The sequence below is a fragment of the Hyperolius riggenbachi genome, chromosome 2, assembly GCF_040937935.1.
Source record: "Hyperolius riggenbachi isolate aHypRig1 chromosome 2, aHypRig1.pri, whole genome shotgun sequence".
In the NCBI taxonomy this organism is placed as follows: Eukaryota; Metazoa; Chordata; class Amphibia; order Anura; family Hyperoliidae; genus Hyperolius; species Hyperolius riggenbachi.
In genome coordinates this window covers 241813053-241832427 of record NC_090647.1, presented here as the reverse complement: position 1 = coordinate 241832427, position 19375 = coordinate 241813053, and the positions used below count along the sequence as shown (strand labels likewise).

The window sequence follows — 19375 nt, the reverse complement described above, 5'->3', positions numbered from 1 at the left end:
GGCGGCGATCAGGCAGCACACGCGGCTGGCAAAGTGCCGGCTGAGTGTGCTGCTTTTTATTTTGCAAAAATCGGCCCAGCAGGGCCTGAGCGGCGACCTCCGGCGGTGATGGACGGATATATTCGTCCATACCGCTGAGGAGGTTAAAGGGGAACTGAAGTAAGAGGTATACGGAGGCTGCCATATTTATTTCCTTTTAATCAATACCAGTTGCCTGGCAGCCCTGGTGGTCTATTTCTCTGCAGTAGTATCTGAATAACACCAGAAACAAGCATGCAGCTAGTCTTGTCAGATCTGACTTTAAAGTCTGAAACACCTGATCTGCTGCATGCTTGTTCAGGGGCTATGGCTAATAGTATTAGAGGCAGAGGATCAGCAGGGATGCCAGGCAACTGGTATTGCTCAAAAGGAAATAAACATGGCAGTCTCCATATACCTCTCTCTTCAGTTCTCTTTTAAGCATAATGTTGGGGGGATTTTTTGTTGTATGATGTGATGTGGGTGTATGATGTGATGTGGGAGGCGTTTTATGTATATATGCTTCACTGCACTCTGCTCCCGACAAAATCTTTTATAGATAAAACATGACGGGCACTCTCTAAATACTGTATATATGTAGGGTATGATGCACTTCCTATACCTGTCTATCAACCCCCTTTATATGCATATTTATTATGCATCTAGCATAATTGACCATCATTACATGCGAAAATGCGTTATGCAAAAAAAAGACTGGTAATCACAGACAGTGTCATGGGTTGCGTTGCAGCACCCATGACACAGTCGGTGATTACCAGTCTTTTATCTTGAGCAGATTGCTTTCTTTTATCCTGTGGGGATCTACAATTAATGTGTGTATACTGTGTGCCTCTGAGGAAGCGGTCTTTGACCGTGAAACACGTGTCAGGCAGTCTTTTTGTGAATTGGAAATTCCGAAATTATGCTCGCATGTTTGTCTGCAATCTGGAAGAAACTTTGAAGAATAAAAGACTATTTGTTCATTTAAAGCCCCATTTTCATTTATGTGGGATGTGTATGAGATTGTATTAAGGGTGGAACAATACTGCTGTGTTTTTATGGTAATTGTATAGGATTAAAATACTGACCGAGCCTCCAGCAAATTCTTATAGCCTTCATGTAGCTCCTAGCGGCTTCCGGCGTATCACATCACCTGCTGCAGGTCAGATGGCATGCCTGCTTCAATGCATGGATGACACCAGAAAGCCACTAGGAGCAACAGGAATGCTACAAGACGTCACTGGAGGGTCGGTGTGTATGGGAGGGAACCGGATACTAGGGAATTTTGTTAAATGTATGCAGCTTTGAGTTAAACCAATCAAATATGGTAGCTGATGATTCTGACTGGTCCAGTTCCAACAAGACCAGTTTGAATTAAAAAAACAAAAACATACAATTTTCATCACTCAAACTGATTAGCAGCTCAACATATGGCCCTGGCACACCAGGGAGCATTTTGCAGGTGGTTTGTTTTAAAATAACGTTGCCACTGACTTGCATTAAAATCGTGGCAAAACTGCTGCAATCACAATCTTTCAAACAATCATGATTACTGCTACTTTACTGCGATTTTAATGCAAGTCAATGGAAGCATTTTTTTTTTTTTAACAAAAATTACCTATCCAGTGTACCAGGGCCCAATATAGATAGAGTGAAAGTTATTTGCTTCTCTGCCCAGTTTCATATGAGCGCCTCTGCAGAGCTGACATTTAACCAGTCACCAGTTCACCCAAGATATTAGCAAAATTACTAACATTAATCGCCATTATCCAGTGACCAATTTCAGCAGCATTGCCACTATTCTACTAGCAGCTTCACCTGCTGCCCAAAATTCTAGATGGACTTTGTTTTTTTTTGCATGCGCAACTGGGAGGTAGAGGTTACATAAACATGCAACATACCAGTAAATTCTCAGCATATACATGTTCCTTGGTTATGTAAGAGCCATTTCCAGTTGCTCACAAGGCTACAGGTAGTTCCTTTACTAAATTACAGTCTGATAATGACATTGTGTGATCACCCTTGATCCCACAAAAAAATAAAAAAAAAATAAAACAGGATATTTATTAATAGTAGTGTCATGGTAATTTAGATCTTTTATTTTTAAACAGTTTAATGTTTCCATACCATTAACAAGCTCTGATTATTTTATACAAAACAGACACGTTGGATATGTATATTTACACACTTCTCAGCACAAAACAAGTATGCTTATTCCCAATAACAATAAGAGAAAAACTATCGACAAAGACCAGAACATAATGAAAACTGGATACAGATAATACCATTATTTCATATTTTAAGCAAATGCATTCCAGTATAATGGAATAAAAAAAAATAAAAAAAATCCAATTGCAAAGGGTTTCAATAGCTAAAAACAAACCAAAAAAACGGAAGATTCTGAATGCCAGAATACAATATCCTAAGGCTTTCACACAAATATAAAGAAATCATTCGTCTGTAACATGATCCAACCGAGTTTTGATATTCCGTTCCCACAGTTTCTGAGTGTCTGAAAAACCATGCTTGCCTTTGTTGAATGAATTTGGTCCTGCAGACGTTGGTGTATCCCTAAAGAGTTGATTATAATTAGTATTGTGGCAGAAAGAATGACATATCAGATAATATAATTTTTTTTTGTGCATCTGCATGTGAAGCTTAACAGTGAAGCATGTGAAGAATTCACTGCGGTGCAACCAGTGTTCTCCATCCACTACTTTTGGTGACCACCCGGCTATCATCGGCTCGCCTCCTTATCTGCCTCTTATGCTGTAAGCAGGGTTGCGCCAACTCCCACCCTGCTATTTTTTTTATGCCACCTGGCGGGAAAACAATTCTGCGGAGAACACTGGGTGCAATGGCAGCTTTGTAAGACTGCTTACTGCAATGCTCCACCTATGCAAAGTTCACACTACAGCAGTTGCGTTGCGGTATAACGGACTGCAGCAGCATAACATACTGCATGCAGTGCATTACAGCTAAATGCGCACATTAACAGTAAAAGTGAAGTAAACTTTCCATTGATCATATGCTTCACTGCACCCAACGCAATGTGAGGATAACATGCTGTGCGCCACTGTGAATGTGACCTAAAACAGCCAGCAATAAAACTGGTAATGTCACTTTACAGATAACCTAATTCGTTAACGTGTAAAGAATAATAATGTATAATTTTTCATTAAAAGCAATATTTCAGATTTGTAAAAATAAAAATGTAGGCAAAATCATATTCGCATCAACATTTTCTTTTCATTTAGAAAGGTGCAGTGAGAACATTAGTTACACAAATGACCATGGGTTCCTGAATTTGCACACAGAGCAGCATTAACAGAGTACTGTATTAGGCCACCTTCTCCTATGCTGTAAGCAGAGTTTCAAACAGAAGCACCAACCCTGCATTCTCTCATCTCGCCCCACCCGGCTAATTTTTCCTGCCACCCAGCTACTTTTACATGCCACCTGGCTGGAAAAAAATTCTGAGGAGAACACTGCCCTTGTCCTGGCAACAAACACCCCAATACCTTTCTGTGGAATTGTGAGTCCATGAGGTCTACGTCCCTGGGGCTCCACCTCTGGCACAGCCTAAAGTAAACTCGAGATGGACCATTTATTTAAAAAAAAAAAAAGCTACCTGATCCGGGGGCTAGCCGGGTCAGGTAGCCTCAATTACCGCCGATCCCACATCCCGCAATAGCGAACTTTTGGGTGAAGGGGGAAAAAAAAGCTTTTGCTCTGTTTGTCTCAACACAAAGCAGGGAGGCTGGGGAGAGGCAGAGCTGGGGAAGGGTTTAGCACTCTGCAAGAGCCAACTTTTATCCAGGATCTATCTTATTTTGGTGGGCACCCTTGAATGTCATGATTTTATGGTTTTCCACCTAGAATAGTATACTTGCCAGTTGCCACTTCATTGTGGCTCAGCTCTGCTCCATCCTTCCCCCATAAAGTAAGGGGGAAATAGGCAATAGTAGGCTAAAATACATACTCTAAATTAAGAAAAAGTGCTCATTGCCTCTCTTGCAGACACTAAGCTAAGTGGCACAGAGTGCCAGAGTAGTAGAGATGATCAATGAGATACTAAGTATTGTATGCAGCCTGGTATGTGGCCAATCAAATGCATTTCCTTATCCTAAACTGCAAGCAATTTAGAATTATAAGCAACTCGCTTACCATCTCTACAACGTAGTAGCAAGCAATATGCTGGGGTAGAACACTGGGACAAACCGTAACAAAGGCTGGTGTGGGGAGGAGCTCGTCTACTCCCCACCCAATGTTGTAACACAGCATATTGCTTGCTACAATGCTGTAGAGATGGTTATAGCATCCAGTCTTTAAGATGACAGGAGCTTAAAGAGCCAATAAAGTGAAAATTAGACATTAGCTGGATCCACTTAATAAAATTAGGACTCTTCATGTCTTTTTTCTATATACGCACCCTCCGGGCCCCGTGTGTTTCGGCATGTAGCGCACCCCCGTTTACAGATGAGTGCTGTGGCGCCTCTGTGGCAGTCTATCTCCGATACAGAGAGTGCCATGGCACTCGTCTAAGGGGGAGGGGTACATTCCTGAAAGCCATCACACATGGGGCCCGAAGGGCGAGTACATAGAAGAAGACCCGGAAAGTCAATATTTATTACAAGTTAAGGTCTCATTTTCACTTTACAGTCTCTTAAACATAGAGCAGCAAAGGCAGGGAATACAAATCTCTTCAGCAGTACTAAGTATTACCTTCCAATGTTTTTCATTCTCATCTTTGCCTCTGGAGGCATTTCTTCAGGCTCACTCTGAAATTCATTTAAAGAAAAAAAATACATCAATGAGGACACTATACTTTAAAAGCTGAATCCCTCTAAAAATGGAAAGCTGTTCATTTCAGCACACAGGCTGGTGAGGCATACAACATTTTGGAAGAATTGAATATATCATTTGAAAAAAAAAATACATTTTACTATAATAAGAACGTTTGGTATAGTTAAAAAAATAAATGCAGTCAGGTGATGCCAGCAATCAGTGCTGTCCCTTTCATCTATAAAATCATTAAGGTCTGCAGCTAGCTGTAGTAGCATTACCAGAAATCCTCAGTCTTTGAATTACCGCTCGGCCTCCCATAGTCTGTAGCAGTTCTAATGGCTGCTACCAATTACTGTGGGGTCACATGACCTGCTTTCTCAACATGTCACAAACCGGATAGATACTTCCACAAATGCCCACTTGATCTTCCAGCTCTCTTGCAGAGCTAGAGACCATAGCATTAGGACAGGGAAACGGCTAATATCACTGCTAAAGGGAAACAGAAATACTGCTCAGTGCTGTACTTATGATATGGAGGCTCCATAGAGAATATCCTGCAAGTACCTTGCCCTTGTTCTGCTTCCCTTTTACTCATTGGTAAATTACTATGTTTCTAGCAGTTTCTATGGCTGCTATAGTGATGGCTATGCCCTGATCCTATTAATCTAACAATGACTCGAGCTGGAGGGAAAGGCGAGACTACTACATATGGGCCCCATATGCAATTCACTTTACCTCCTGAGTTTTCTCCTAGGTGATATTTTCACACCTTGGGGATGATTTACAAAGCTTTTTCACCTGTTTTCACCTCACCTGAACAATTTTAGGAAAAAATTTAATTGAGTGATTTCTATCAGAAATCTCGATTTCAATTTGATACACAATTTCCTTCAAATTCAAGCTTTGTTCCCCCTCTGTCCCCATCTCTATTTGTGCCCCCTTTGTCTCTTTACCCCCTCAGTCCCCCAAGCTGCGGCTGTGATGGACATACCTTCCAGCACGAATCCAGGGATGCGAGTCTATCCACTTCTCCTCCTGCAGTCTCTAATGCACGGCATACTTCCTGTATGTCATGTGACATACAAGAACCAGGAAGCATGCCGTGCACAAAACACGGCAGATGGAGAAATGTAGAATACAGATGACCGAAGACAGAAGGGAGAAAATAAACTTTTGCTTTAAAGAGGCAACGTAGTGACATAGTAGAATGGGCGGCTACAGGGTCTCTGAGCAGTGAGAGTGCTTGGAGTGCCCTGTTGGTCCCCCTTTTCCTGGGATCCTGGGGGGGGGCCTCCGCGTGCCGATCCTGGATAAGTGCTATATGCTGCACAAACTAATCTACCGCAGGGCAAAAATTTTGCGGTGAGTTCGTTGGCAGAACCCTGCATATCCTGGCATGCGAAAGCGAATGCAGATTTGCTTGAGCCATGCCTCATGAATAAGCCAATTAGGCCTTATCTGCAAAACCAGGTATATAAGGGTTCACTTGGTTCTTGATGCACACACCCTTTTTGTCTTTTCTCTCTTTCTTCTGGAAGCAGGTGGTGGATGACCCTTTCTGTAGGGGCTGTCTGCAGCCTGTTTCCCCATTGGGGTGTGGAGCTGTAATGTCACCTTTGAGCCTTACCGAGCTTGGGGTGACCTAAGCTTCACTCTACCCCCCCCCCCCCCCCCCCAGTGCTCCCAAGTCGCGCACATTCGGCCTGGCATAATAATGCACTTGGACACAATACGAAATAAGGTAGGTCCTATCCTTTGGGAGGTGGGTGCGGGCGGCCCTCCCTGGCAGTGGAAGCGATGGGGGGGGGGGGGGGGTTGGTGGTTCACTTGGTGCTTGATGCACACACCCTTTTTGCAATTCTCTCTTTGTGCCCCCTTTGGGCCCGTTCACACTGCACGCGTTTCCAGCCGCGTTTTGGAAACGCGTGCAGGTGGCCGACACGCAGGACATCAGACATTGCATAGAGTGCAATGTCTGATGTTCACACTGCATGCGTTCCAGACCTGTGCGGTCCGGGAACGCATGCTGCACGCAGATTTTACAAAAACGCGCGGCTGTCCCATTCACTTTTCAGTGATGGGATCAGCAACGCATACGAACGGGGATGGCGTGCGTTCGTACGCGTTGCGGTCCGCATGCGTGGCCGTCCGCATTTTGCAGTCTGAACGGGCCCTTTGTCTCTGTGCCCCCTTTGTGTCTCTCTTTACACCCTCAGTCCCCCAAGCTGTGATGAAAATACCTTCCAGCACGAATCCAGGGATGCGCGTCTATCCACTTCTCCTCCTGCAGTCTCTAATGCACGGCATACTTCCTGTATGTCATGTGACATACAAGAACCAGGAAGCATGCCGTGCACAAGACACGGCAGATGGCGAAATGTAGAATACAGATGACCGAAGACATAGGATGGAGAAAAGGAACGCTGAACTTTTGCTTTAAAGAGGAACGGTCGCAAAAATCTTAAAATTTATAACACATACAAATAAGAAGTACATTTCTCCTAGAGTAAAATGAGCCATAAATTACTTTTCTCCTATGTTGCTGTCACTTACAGTAAGTAGTAGAAATCTGACATTACCGACAGATTTTGGACTAGCCATTCTTTTCATAGGGGGGTTCTCAGGGTTCTCTCTATTTTTAAAAGCGCTTAGTGAATGGCAGTTGCTCCGTCCAACTGCCAAAATAGTGTGCAGCGAGCAGGGAGGCTGGCCAGCATCTTTGTATAAATCATTTTCAGGGAATGTCTTCATAAAGAATAGAGGCCATGCTGAGAATCCCCTATGGAGATATGGACTAGTCCAAAATCTGTCGGTAATGTCAGATTTCTACTTCGTACTGTAAGTGACAGCAACATAGGATAAAAGTCATTTAATGGCTCATTTTACTCTGAAAGAAATGTACTTATTTGCATGTGTTTTAAATTTTAAGATTTTCGCAATGGTTCCTCTTTAAAGAGGCAACGTAGTGAACGTAGTAGAATGTAGTAAATAATTCAGGATACCCACTTTTTAAATTATCATTGTTTAAGCATCAGAAGCACTTCCTATATCTATTCATTGCTGTAGGCTGTTTAGATATGCTAAATTCTCCTCTCAGAGCATTCTGGGAGACCAGGTATTATTTCTACTGGCTCTTGAATACAGTAAACAAATATTCCACAGCTGCACCTGCCAACAGTAAAGATGTTGGCACCTATAATAAAAAAGTTGGTCATTTACCATATCTAGTAGTATAAGGCCTCGATTCATCAAGACTTATCAAATTGGTTAATGACAGTTCGGTAAAATACCAAATTCGTTAAGTTGATTTTAGTATTCATCAAATTTATCTACAGCTGTTAGCGAGCATTCGGTAATCATTCGTTAGTGATGCGTTAAAACGGAAGAAGGTGCAATTCATGAAAATGAAAGTTGGCGTGGTTTAGCGTTACATTTAGGATTAGTTATCTCCTTCACTGCTCTGTCGTTATTCCTGTCAGATCATTGCTGACAGAGAAGATGGAGCCATTTGAAGTGGTTATGTATCACCTGAGAGTGATTCAAAGGCGCAGAAGGGCAAGAATAAGGTCTAGAACTATATCAATTTGCAAGAGAATAGATTTGCTATAACAGGACATCAGCATTTCTCTTGAATCATCTTGTAAGAGAACACAGGCAGTGCCAGGGTTAACTAATTTGCTAGCTGCACTATATTTTTTTTTTAGAAAAGGCTCCTATCAAATTGTGGGATTGTCCCAACCACTTCCAGAATCCTGGTCCAGGTGTTAAGCCCTATTCAGAATGTTGCTTCGTAGTGTTCAAATGACTGCCTTTTACCCACAATTCCATGGGAATCCTATGGCCTTGTGTTAAATTACCGCTGTAAAATGGAAATATCGACACGTTACCGAATAGTTACCGGAATTTTATCGAATTCACACCAAATGCGGAAAAACCTTGATGAATACAACTAGAAATCAATAAACTTCGAATTTGGTAATTTAACAAACTGGAAAAAGTTATCTCAAAGACGATGATGAATTGAGGCCTAAGCCTTGAACTTTTTACCTGTTTACATAGCCACGCACAAGTTTTATGACCTCTAATTAGTTTTTAGGGAGGCTGAGAAACAGATTTACACTCCTGGATTTTAATTGTTAAAGAGAATCTGTACTGTAAAATTCTTACAATAAAAAGCATACCATTCTATTCATTATGTTATCCTGTGCCCCTCTGTGCTGTTTCTGCCTCTCCCTGCTGCAATCCTGGCTTGTAATTGCCATTTTTATGCAGTGTTTACAAACAAAAGACATAGCAAGTGATATGCTGAGAGTAGCTCAGTGTGTGAGTCATACAGAGTGTGCAGGGGGGGCTGGAGAGGGTGTGTATAGCTTCTATCCAATAACAAGCAGCACAGCACATTCCAGCCTGACTGCCTCAGCCCGACAGAGGAGAGATTAGATCATATAACATAGATAATACAGCCACTGTGCAAATAGGAAAGGCTGCAGTAAGACAGAGCACATTAGAACAGCTACAGGAACATATAGGATAGAAGAAATAAGGCTCAACATTGTTACAGAGTCTCTTTAAAGCCCAACTAAGGCTAGGTTTACAGTGAATGGGCTGTGCCAGCGCATTTGTTGCCAGGAACGTTTTGTGCCTTTCTCAATGTAATGGATCCACTGTGCACTGAAAATGCACACAACTGTTAACTGTGTGCTGCTATAGATGCATTGGCATTACACACCCTTGCCCATTTAGGCCTCAATTCACTAAGCTTTATCAAACACTTTATCGAACGTTTGATAATTATTTACCTCGTGGGGAAAATCTAATTATCGATAAAACGTTCAATAAATCTATAACACCTTAGTGAATTCAAAATTAGATTTTACCCATGAGGAAAATTATCAAACGTTCGATAAAGTGTTTGATAAACCTTAGTGAATTGAGGCCTATATGTTGCTGGATTGTGCTGGAGTGCCGTGCAGTGCTTTGCTGGCCTTAAATGCTATCTAGGGAACATTAAACATGTGCAGCAATCGCACAAGAGAGGTGGGAAAGAGGGATTATAGATACAGAATAGTTGTAATATTTGTGCAGGGCATAAAAGAGCTGTACATGGCCAGTTCTGCACATATCTTTGCTCACCACCCACCACATTCCGGGTGGGGGCAGGGGGATGACCAGCATGAGAACTGCTGAGATCTGATCTAATATCTTGTCTGGCAAGATGGTAAAAGACCAACATCAGGTAGATCCGGATTGCTTACCACATTCACTATATGTATGCCTAGCCTTAAAGCATTAAAAAATAAACTTGCTAGATAGAGATGGATAGTTTACATTTTAGTTATGATAGATTATTGGTTTACTTACATCATCTTCATTGAATACTGCGGCTACAGTTTTCTTCTTTGCTGCAGCATTGGGGGTTGCTTCCTTGGGTTTCTGAAAGAGGCATTACAGTGATCAAAAAAAGCACATTAGTATATCAGTTAACTATGCTTAAAATGTATTTCTAGATTTTCTATTTTGTGTTAAACTGACAGCATAAATTCAAGAACATATGAACATCTTGTCAGAGGCGAAAACCTTGGAAATTTACAGTGCCTTTTGCCTTTCTGTGTTTGAAAAATGTTACACTGCAATCAGTTTAATGTGGTTTGTGTGGTCCTAGAGGGTGCCCATATATTACTTGATTTGTGGCATCGATATCCAGCTAATTCGATCATAATGATCAAATCAGAGATTGATGCCACATCATTTTGCTCAATTACTGGGCCAAAAATTGATCAAAACTGTTGGTCCAGCATGCTGGACCAACTTGAAAGGGCTCTGTCGGGTGCGGCAAACGATCTCCCAACAGACCCCCGACTGATCTTCCTCCATGTAAAATAGGTACCCCATGGCCCATGGTAAGTGTTGCAGGCTCACCTCCTCCTGTGCCCCACACCATTCTCCATGGCCGCCTGTACCACATGATAGCACTGCATACATGAGAGGTCAGTTCATGTGCGGGTCACAGGCTACATGCGCCCCCAGTAGCCATAGAGACAGACACAAGATATGTGCAGAACTGGCCATGTACAGTATAAGCTCCTTTATAACCCTGCACAGCAGACAGGTGCAACACTCGCCACAGGTCCAGGGGGTACACAATACATAAGGGAGACCTGGGGGTCCGGCAGGCGGAAACGGCTGCACAGATTGCCAATAGTTTTCATACTGAAATCAATTAGCAATTTGTTTGCAATACACTGGCAGCAATAGATTCTTTTCTGATCAGATTTTAATCTGATGGGCGAATCTGCTGACCATCTGTCACTGTATAGACACCAAAAGATCTGCATACTTATCTTTAAAGAGAACCTGAACTGAAAATAAGAAGTCGAAATAACCATACACTGGTCATACTTACCTCCTCTGTAGTCTACTCCTCAATCTCTTTCTCCTGTCCTGCGTCCCATTTGTCCACTGTGATCAATGGAATTCTCCGTCCTCCATTTTAAAAATGGCCATTACCCCATAACAGCTTCTTGGTCAGCACACTGTTAAACTGTAATATCACCCACTTGAGCCATAGGGAAACATGGACATTACCTTGCACATTCAGTTTTAACTGACAGCTGCTGATCTATAACTGACAGCAACTGGTATATTTCAGTTCTGACAAAATATTGTCAGAACTGGAAGGGATCACTGTAAGAAGAAAATGGTGAGCTTCTGAGAGGAACTGACGGTGAGGTTAGTATGTAATATTCATTTGCAGCTAAATCTTGTAAAGTTTCCCTTTAACTTAGTTATGAAAGTATGTGGAATATACTTCACAATGGTCATGATAATGGGGAAACTGTATGACCACGTACCAATCATTTTTTCTATGCACTTTTGAGCCCAGATTATACAAATAAAAACTTCTATCCATTTGCTTATTTTTATCAGGCCAGTCTCTATCATTAATACAGTTACATCTGAAGTAAAAGTGAAGCTATGTGCAAACTTTGGAACTTATCAACCAAAATAATTGTCAAAGTGAACCAGAAGCAGTGAACCGTCGGTCAAAAAAGCAGATACTTACCTAAGAAGAGAGAAGCTTTTGGATCCTGTAGAGCAGGGGTCTCAAACTCAATTTACCTGGGGGCCGCAGGAGGCAAAGTCAGGATGAGGCTGGGCCGCATAAGGGATTTCACGTGTCCCCGCCGCAAAACGAGGGCTGCAGAGCCCCCAAATCGCCCCGGGGGGCAATCCGCCGGCATTTCCTGGAAGGGGCAGAGCTTTCAGCTTCAGCTCTGCCCCTCCTGACGTCAATCGCGGCGGATCGCCGCCTCTGCCCGCCCCTCTCACTCTTCCTTCACAGAGAGGGGCGGGGAGAGGCGGCGATCCATTCAGCGATTGACGTCAGGAGGGGCAGAGCTACAGCTGGAAGCTCTGCCCCTCAGCGCAGTCGTGGATGTTTGCGCGGGGGATTTGGGGGGTCTGCAGCCCTTGTTTAGCGGCGGGGATGCGGCGGATTACTTGGGAGCGCTGAAGCGAAATATAAGGTAAAATGGGCAAAAATAGTTTGCTTCCGTGTCTCTTTTGCTTTTGCCGGCAGGCAGGGCCGGTTTAAGCAACAATGGGGCCCCAGAGCAAAATAAACCTGCCCTCCCCTACCCAACAGATACCATGGAACAAAAATCGGCATTAAGGGACCTTTTTTGCAGCTGGTATAGTCAGGGTGTGAAGCCCCAATCGGTCGGAGCTCCACATTCTGGCTACCCCAGCCTGTATGGGGGACAAGGGGTTAAAAAGTTTCAGGAGGGGGGACCCCACAATTTTTTTTTTTTTTTTAAATTCCCACACTCTAAACAAAAAAAAAAAAAATGGGAAAATAGGAAAAAATGCCAGGAATCTTTATACAGCCATATTGCGGCTGTATAGCGATCCCTGGCCAAAGCGCTGCGGCTGGACCCCCTGGAAACCCTGTCTGGAAATGTATTGCTCTTTCTTTTGATACATGTAAAATTACACTACCGTTAGGTTTGCTACTAAAAGTGACATTTACCGCATTTAAAAGTATACTATTTTCCTTCGAAACTTTAAAATCGATTTTCTCAAAAACTATAAGGTCTTTTTGAAAAATTGTTTTTTCCTCTTATTCCTAATGATCTCCTTAACATATCCTGCAAATTTAGGGTTTCTAGCATTTAAGGTGGATTTGCTATTAACCATTAAAGTCGGCGGGTTTTTAAATGTGTATTTTTTTCCTTTGCAACTTTAAAATCGATTTTCTCAAAAACTATAAGGCCGATTTGAAAATTTTTTTTTTCCTCTTGTAGCCACTGGGGGCCCCTACAAGCTCTGGGGCCCTGGGGCCACAAAATATTGTATCGCGGGCCGCAAATGGCCCGCGGGCCGCGAGTTTGAGACCCCTGAGGCTTCCAGTGTCCTCCTCGCCCCTTCCACCTCTTGGCGGGACCTTATGGAAGATCCGGGGCACGCTCCTCTTCATGCACGAGCGCAGCAGTTTTTTTTAACTAAAGTTGGTCTCAGGTACACTTTAAAAGTGAGTACTGTATAAACATACTATGCAGGAGAACAGAGGCGTCAAGAGGATAAAAGGAAGCTAAAGAAGCTTAAAAAATAAATTCTTGGTAAATAGAGGTAGTGGTGGACTTACATCCTCCAAGTAGACACACCACTGTAGTAAAGACAGTCAATATATTTAATTTGAACTCCAAATATGCAACGCGTTTCGCAGGTTTGATCATCAGGCAATAACAACGGAGCAATAGCTGTAAACAGATAATTGGCTCATAACCCATGTGTAGTCATAAAGTCATATAAAAAAATAAAATACATATAAAAACTTAACTATAAATAAATATCAAACAGAGGTGAAATAGGTATTAAAAAGTGGGGGTGATTGGGATAAAGAAAAAATCCCGCTATCTTGCGCAATTTTTGCGTACATTGCAAATTTCCACGAAAAAAATACTGATCTTTCGGGCTAGAATTAAAATTGTTTTAGACGTTTTGCGCTAAAACATAGTTTTATATGTTTTCACAATAAAATATTGCGCAAAACGTCTAAAACAATTTTAATTCTAGCCCGAAAGATCCGTTTTTTTTTCGTGGAAATTTGCAATGTACGCAAAAATTGCGCAAGATAGCGGGATTTTTTCTTTATCCCAATCACCATCACTTTTTAAAGTGAACCCGAGGGGGAGCAGCTGAGACTGACACTACAGATGTAAACACAGCCTCACAGCACGGCTGTGATTTATGAGGGATTGCAGAGTGCAGGGGGACCTTAGGGGGGTTTGGGATAGCAACAGAGGCTGGGCTGTATAGGCAGATCCAGCCTCTGTATGCAGATAATATTCTTCAAACCTTTCACCTCTAATGTTTGATATTGATTTAAAGTTTTTATATATATTTTATTTTTTTATATAATTATTGACTGTATGACTACACATGGGTTATGAGCCAATTATCTCTGTTTACAGCTATTGCTCCGTTGTTATTGCCTGATGAAGCGGGATCAAACCTGCAAAACGCGTTGCATATTTGGAGTTCATAAATAAAATATATTGTCTGTCTTTACTACAGTCGTGTGTCTACTTGGAGGATGTAAGTCAACCACTACCTCTATTTACCAAGAATTTGGTTTTTCAGCTCATTTAGCTCCCTTTTATCCTCTTGGCGCCTCTGTTCTCCTGCAAATATTGAGTCCACCCTGGGGGGCCTTTTTCTCATCAACAGAGAGCAACTTCTTATTCCTGAGTGGGGTCAGGAAAATCTCCCCACCTGCCTTTACAGTGGTTGCCTAATGGTAACCCTGGTTTGTGAGTATTAATATTTACTCTATCTAGTAACCATTTACCAGTACATATGAAACTATTGGGGCTCTTGGTGTTCCTTGTTTGTATAAACATGCTGCTCAGCTTCCAAACAGTGCATTCTATTTTATGGAGAGGGTGGAATGAGCAAGCAGTGTCCTACTGAGGGAACTTCCTTTAAAGTTCTTGTATTAAAAAAAGCCTTGTGTAAAGGTATCCCCCACGGCACTGGAGGATACTAGTCTGCTCTTTATCCGATATGTCCCTTGCCGCAGCTCTGCTCCCCGCCACTGGCCTGGGGTCCCCTCCAGTGTAGATGCCAAAACGCATCTACTGCGCGAGAGCCGCCGTTCTCGGTCACGCTGACGTCATCTGGAGCGCTCTGCGCAGGCACATAACTACTATGCAAAACACGCCAAACGACAGCGTGACTGACAGCAACGCTCGCGCAGGTGCAGTAGAGGCCGACCTGGTGAGGTCGGCATCTACATCGGAGGGGACCCCGGGCCACCGGCTGGGAGAGGAGCTGCGGCGAGGGCACAGGACAGCTGCCAGGGGCTGGATGAAGCTCCGGGGAAGTAAATAGTTTATTTTAATCTGCTCTGACCTTCCCTTTAACCTGTGTCACCTTAGGAAGGATCAGGACCTGATCCTTCAGGCGACAGCTTTGGACCATGGCTGTTCAGATGCATCACAAGCCCCCAGGTTGCTATAGAGTGGGGAGGAGGACTGATGGAGAGCCACATTATGAAGCAACATGGAGTGGGTGCGGTGAGTGGGAAGAACAATGCCTTCAGCCATAACTTGCCAAGTCCATCCACTAGGCTGATCGTTTGCCAACATTTCGAAGGGGATCAAAGGCAGCTGTAAACACAAGATTCTCAGCTGAGCCAGACCCAACCGGGTACCATCTAGCATGCGTAGGAAGCTTTAGACTTACAAACACAAGACGCAAAAGACAAATATTACTAAGAGTCCTGAGCTATAAAGAAAGTGCAGCCAGCAGAGATGACACTATGGACAGTAACAGTGTTATTTCAGTGTGCAGAGCATGGCACAGATGAGAACAAGGGAAGGCGACTTTAGTTACGGTTTTTTTGTTTTGTTTAAGAGTGAGGAGAACAAGACTGTCCATATAGCTGATTTTGGGTACAGGCTCAGAATGAAACAAATCAATTTTGCAAACATTACAATGTTCTTTTCATATATTCTAACTGTACATTTTTAGTTCAGTAAATTATTGCAGTGTGCACAGGGTTTTGGATTTATCCAGATGTCCCATCCAGGACCAATTACAGCAAAATGATAAACATTTGCAGCCAGTAATGAAGCATTGAAATGGCTTTAATTAACCAAACATTTCCATGCAAATACTTTGGGCCCGTTTCCACTAGGGCTGAAAGTGCCCGATTTCACGCATTGCGAATACGGATCCAGAATGTCAGCCTATTTAATAGGCTGCTTCTGAATTTATGTACATCGGAAAGACAAAAAAAAAGGAAGCACTGCTTCACAATTCTGGACAACACGTCCGATTCACCATAGCGCTGCGTTGCACGGCTACAGGGATTGGGATGCATAACCAGCATGCACAAGTGTCTCGTCTTGTCGACGGACAGACAGCCAGCGCTAGTGGAAACCTGCTCTTTACACTATACATCCATTGTAATTGAATAAGATTGTGTCATACGTACAGAAGCACCAAGCTTGATTGATATGGATGGCGCCTTTTTTCCAATTTGACCTAATGAAAATCCAATCTTGGAGACTTTAGGCGGACAGGGCTCATTGCTGGAATCTTCTGAGGACTTATCTGCCGACCTCTTTTCTGCACTTCGACTCGAGCTTTCCCCTTCATTACTGGAAGAAACAGTCTCACTTTTCACACCATTTTCTGCCTCTTCTTCTGGTCCTGGTGAAGTTGAAACAACTTACCAAGATCAGCATGTGTTACTGGGCTGAATGATGGGAACAGCAACCACAAAAAATACCAAAATGCACCTTAGTATTAGTGTAGGCAAGAAACCCACACCAACATACAGGGCAAGAAACAACTTAAGCAAACAGAATATTTAAATGATAGTCTGATACAATTGTATGCATACACATTTTTAGAATATTTTGCCTGCACACGTACAAAAACACACACAGAATACGCTCCCGCTAGCATACACAAGTTGATATTTCTGGCAGCATTGACTTTGATGCAACCAACAGATTTTGGACAGTTTATTCATCAAAACGTAACTGGCCATGGCAATAATTATTACAGTATTAATTTAAGAAAAAGCATTTAAAGCAAGCAGGCATGGTAATGAGCAGCAGATGCATGGCTGCATAGCTTGCGCTGCATTGAGCGGTATGATGTTAGCAGGATAGTGGTATGATTAATACTCAGATTTTTCGCCTGAAATTTGGTTGAAATCAAATGGTCCGAGGTAATTACCAACAAGCAATAGGTTAATCCATGTCACCCTCCACAATTGTTGCTCAATCATTGGGGGGGCGGCATGGGTGCCGACTGCCACGGCTGTGGAGTCTGTACAAAAATCAACCGACTCCTCAGTTGATGAAACCACCAACTCTAGGAATCTAAAATGGCCCAGATTATCACAAAACAAACAAAACTGCACAAAACTTTTTCTTAAGGTGCATACACGCACTACGGCCGCCAACGACGGGTCCGTCAGACCCTCCCGCTGGGCGGACTTTCAGGCGACAGTAGTACGTGTGTACGCGCTCAGCGGATCGTTCAGAAACAGCCTTATCAGTCTGCCGACAGCGCGTACACACGCGCTACTGTCGCCTAAAAGTCCGCCAAGCGGGAGGGTCTGAGGGACCTGTCGTTGGTGGCCGTAGTGCGTGTATGCACCTTAAGAAAAAGCTTCTTACTTCCACGCACTCGTTAGTCTGCATTAGGCAGCCAAACGAGTTCTCACGTTAGAGGTTTATGTTGCACAAGCCGCTTCAAATGAGGCATGTCGTTTTGAAGCTGCTAAAAATTGCCTGACCACTGTGCTGATCCGCTGTTTGTACTACATATGTCTGTGAATGTTCCCTAACGATAAGATGGTACCAGAAACAAAATGTGCCTGCACACCAACTAAAAAAAACTCAACATTCAGGCCCAGTGCACACCAAAACCGCTAGCAGATCCGCAATACGCTAGCGGTTTTGGGAGCTGATTTCCCCGAGGCGCTATACGTGCTACCTGAGAGCTACTGTTTTGTCCCCTGTTTTATTGCCTGATGAAGCGGGCTTGGTCCTGCGAAACGCATTGTATCTCTTGGGGTACTAATAAAGTGTTTATTTATGTCAGACAAGTAGTCTAGTCTACTTTCGGAGGTAAGTCCACCACTGCCTCCCCAGCATATTTTAAAACTTTTAATTATTGTTTTTATTCTGCTGGCGCCTCTGTTCAAAGTCATTATAGTGTCCACCCTTGGTGGAAGGGGGACCCACCCCTACCTTTCTTCTATCTACAGAGAGCGACTTCTTAACCCTGAGTGAGGACAGGTCTAATCTCCTCACCTGCATTCACAGTGGTTGCCTCAACGGTAACCCTTGTTTGTGAGTATAACCTTCTCACATTACATTATTCACTATTGTCCTGAGCATACTACACCATATTGGGCTCTCTCTGTCCTTTTCTTATATAGGAACAAAATAAGAACACCAGGGAGGTAATAGCTTCATAGTTTGCTATAATGTGTAAGTGATAGAGGGTAGAAAGTATGAGGAAATAAGCACAGGAAAGGAAATACATTGCTAAGGTGCCCATGTCTTACTCGATCTTTGGCAGCTCTTTCAAAATTATCAATCATGCAATTGGGGCAAAATTTCCTCATGTCATTTCACTGCAGTTATATCAGCCAAGGTGGTAAGGTGTCTTATCTCTCTGGGTAGCACCGTGGCATAGTGGTAGCACTCTCGCCTTGCAGCGATGGGTCCCTGGTTTGAGTCCCAGCCAGGGCACTATCTGCATGGAATTTCTATGCTCTCCCCATGTCTGCGTGGATTTCCTCTGGGCAATCCGTTTTCCTTCCACATCTCAATTACATACATTTAAGTTAATTGGCTTCCCCCCTATAAAATGGCCCTAGACTACAATAGACGTATGTGAGCTCCTCTGTGGGACAGCGGAAGATTTTGGTGTTATATAAATACTATACAATAACCTATTTCTGACCATAATTGATTGAAACTATCCGCCAGACTGGAAAGCTCTTGCTTGAAAGGGTGCGTGGTGGTAATTGTTTTAGATGTACAGATCTATTGACCCACCCCCCCAGCTGGTCTCCCCCCCCCCCCCCATGTGAAATGTGCTTCCCCAAGCTGTGAAGAGTGTTGGCAGTGGAGCTTATGCTCATCTATTCACTTGTGCATTTCACCTCTATCGCCACCAGGCACCTGTACCCTATGACCTGACAGCATGTATTTCAGGCGCCCGACAGCGATAGAGAGAAAATGCAGGAGGTATGCTGGCAGAGAGGTGAGTGTTAGCTCTTTCGCCAACACTCTGCACGGCCCAGGGGGAGCACATAGATGAGATGACCTAGGGTGCCCAGCACTCGGAGGTGGCTCCACAGAAATCTATTGGAAATCAATGTCCACTGTGTGGCAGGTGATCCCAGATCCCTCTCTGATCAAATTGAATCAGAGGTATGTATCTGATGGTTGAATCTGCTGGCCATCTGCCAATGTAAATAGATGTCAACCATCTCAGGAAAAAAAAACACATATGCAAGTAGATAAATACTTGC

The 19375-nt window shown here is 43.2% G+C and overlaps 1 protein-coding gene across 2 annotated transcripts in view; it reads right to left on the bottom strand.

Moving 5' to 3' along the window:
* Positions 1 to 2080: 2080 nt before the first annotated feature.
* PCNP (PEST proteolytic signal containing nuclear protein) overlaps positions 2081 to 19375 on the bottom strand; it is a 33200-nt gene continuing 15905 nt past the window's right edge. For both annotated transcript variants that reach the window (XM_068268441.1, XM_068268440.1), the window contains exons 2-5: positions 16307 to 16524; positions 10168 to 10239; positions 4744 to 4799; positions 2081 to 2589 (exon numbers count right to left, since the gene is read on the bottom strand). In XM_068268441.1, coding sequence (XP_068124542.1) covers positions 2469 to 2589; positions 4744 to 4799; positions 10168 to 10239; positions 16307 to 16524 — 467 coding nt within the window. In that variant the 3' untranslated portion in view covers positions 2081 to 2468. The remainder of the gene's footprint in view (positions 2590 to 4743; positions 4800 to 10167; positions 10240 to 16306; positions 16525 to 19375) is intronic.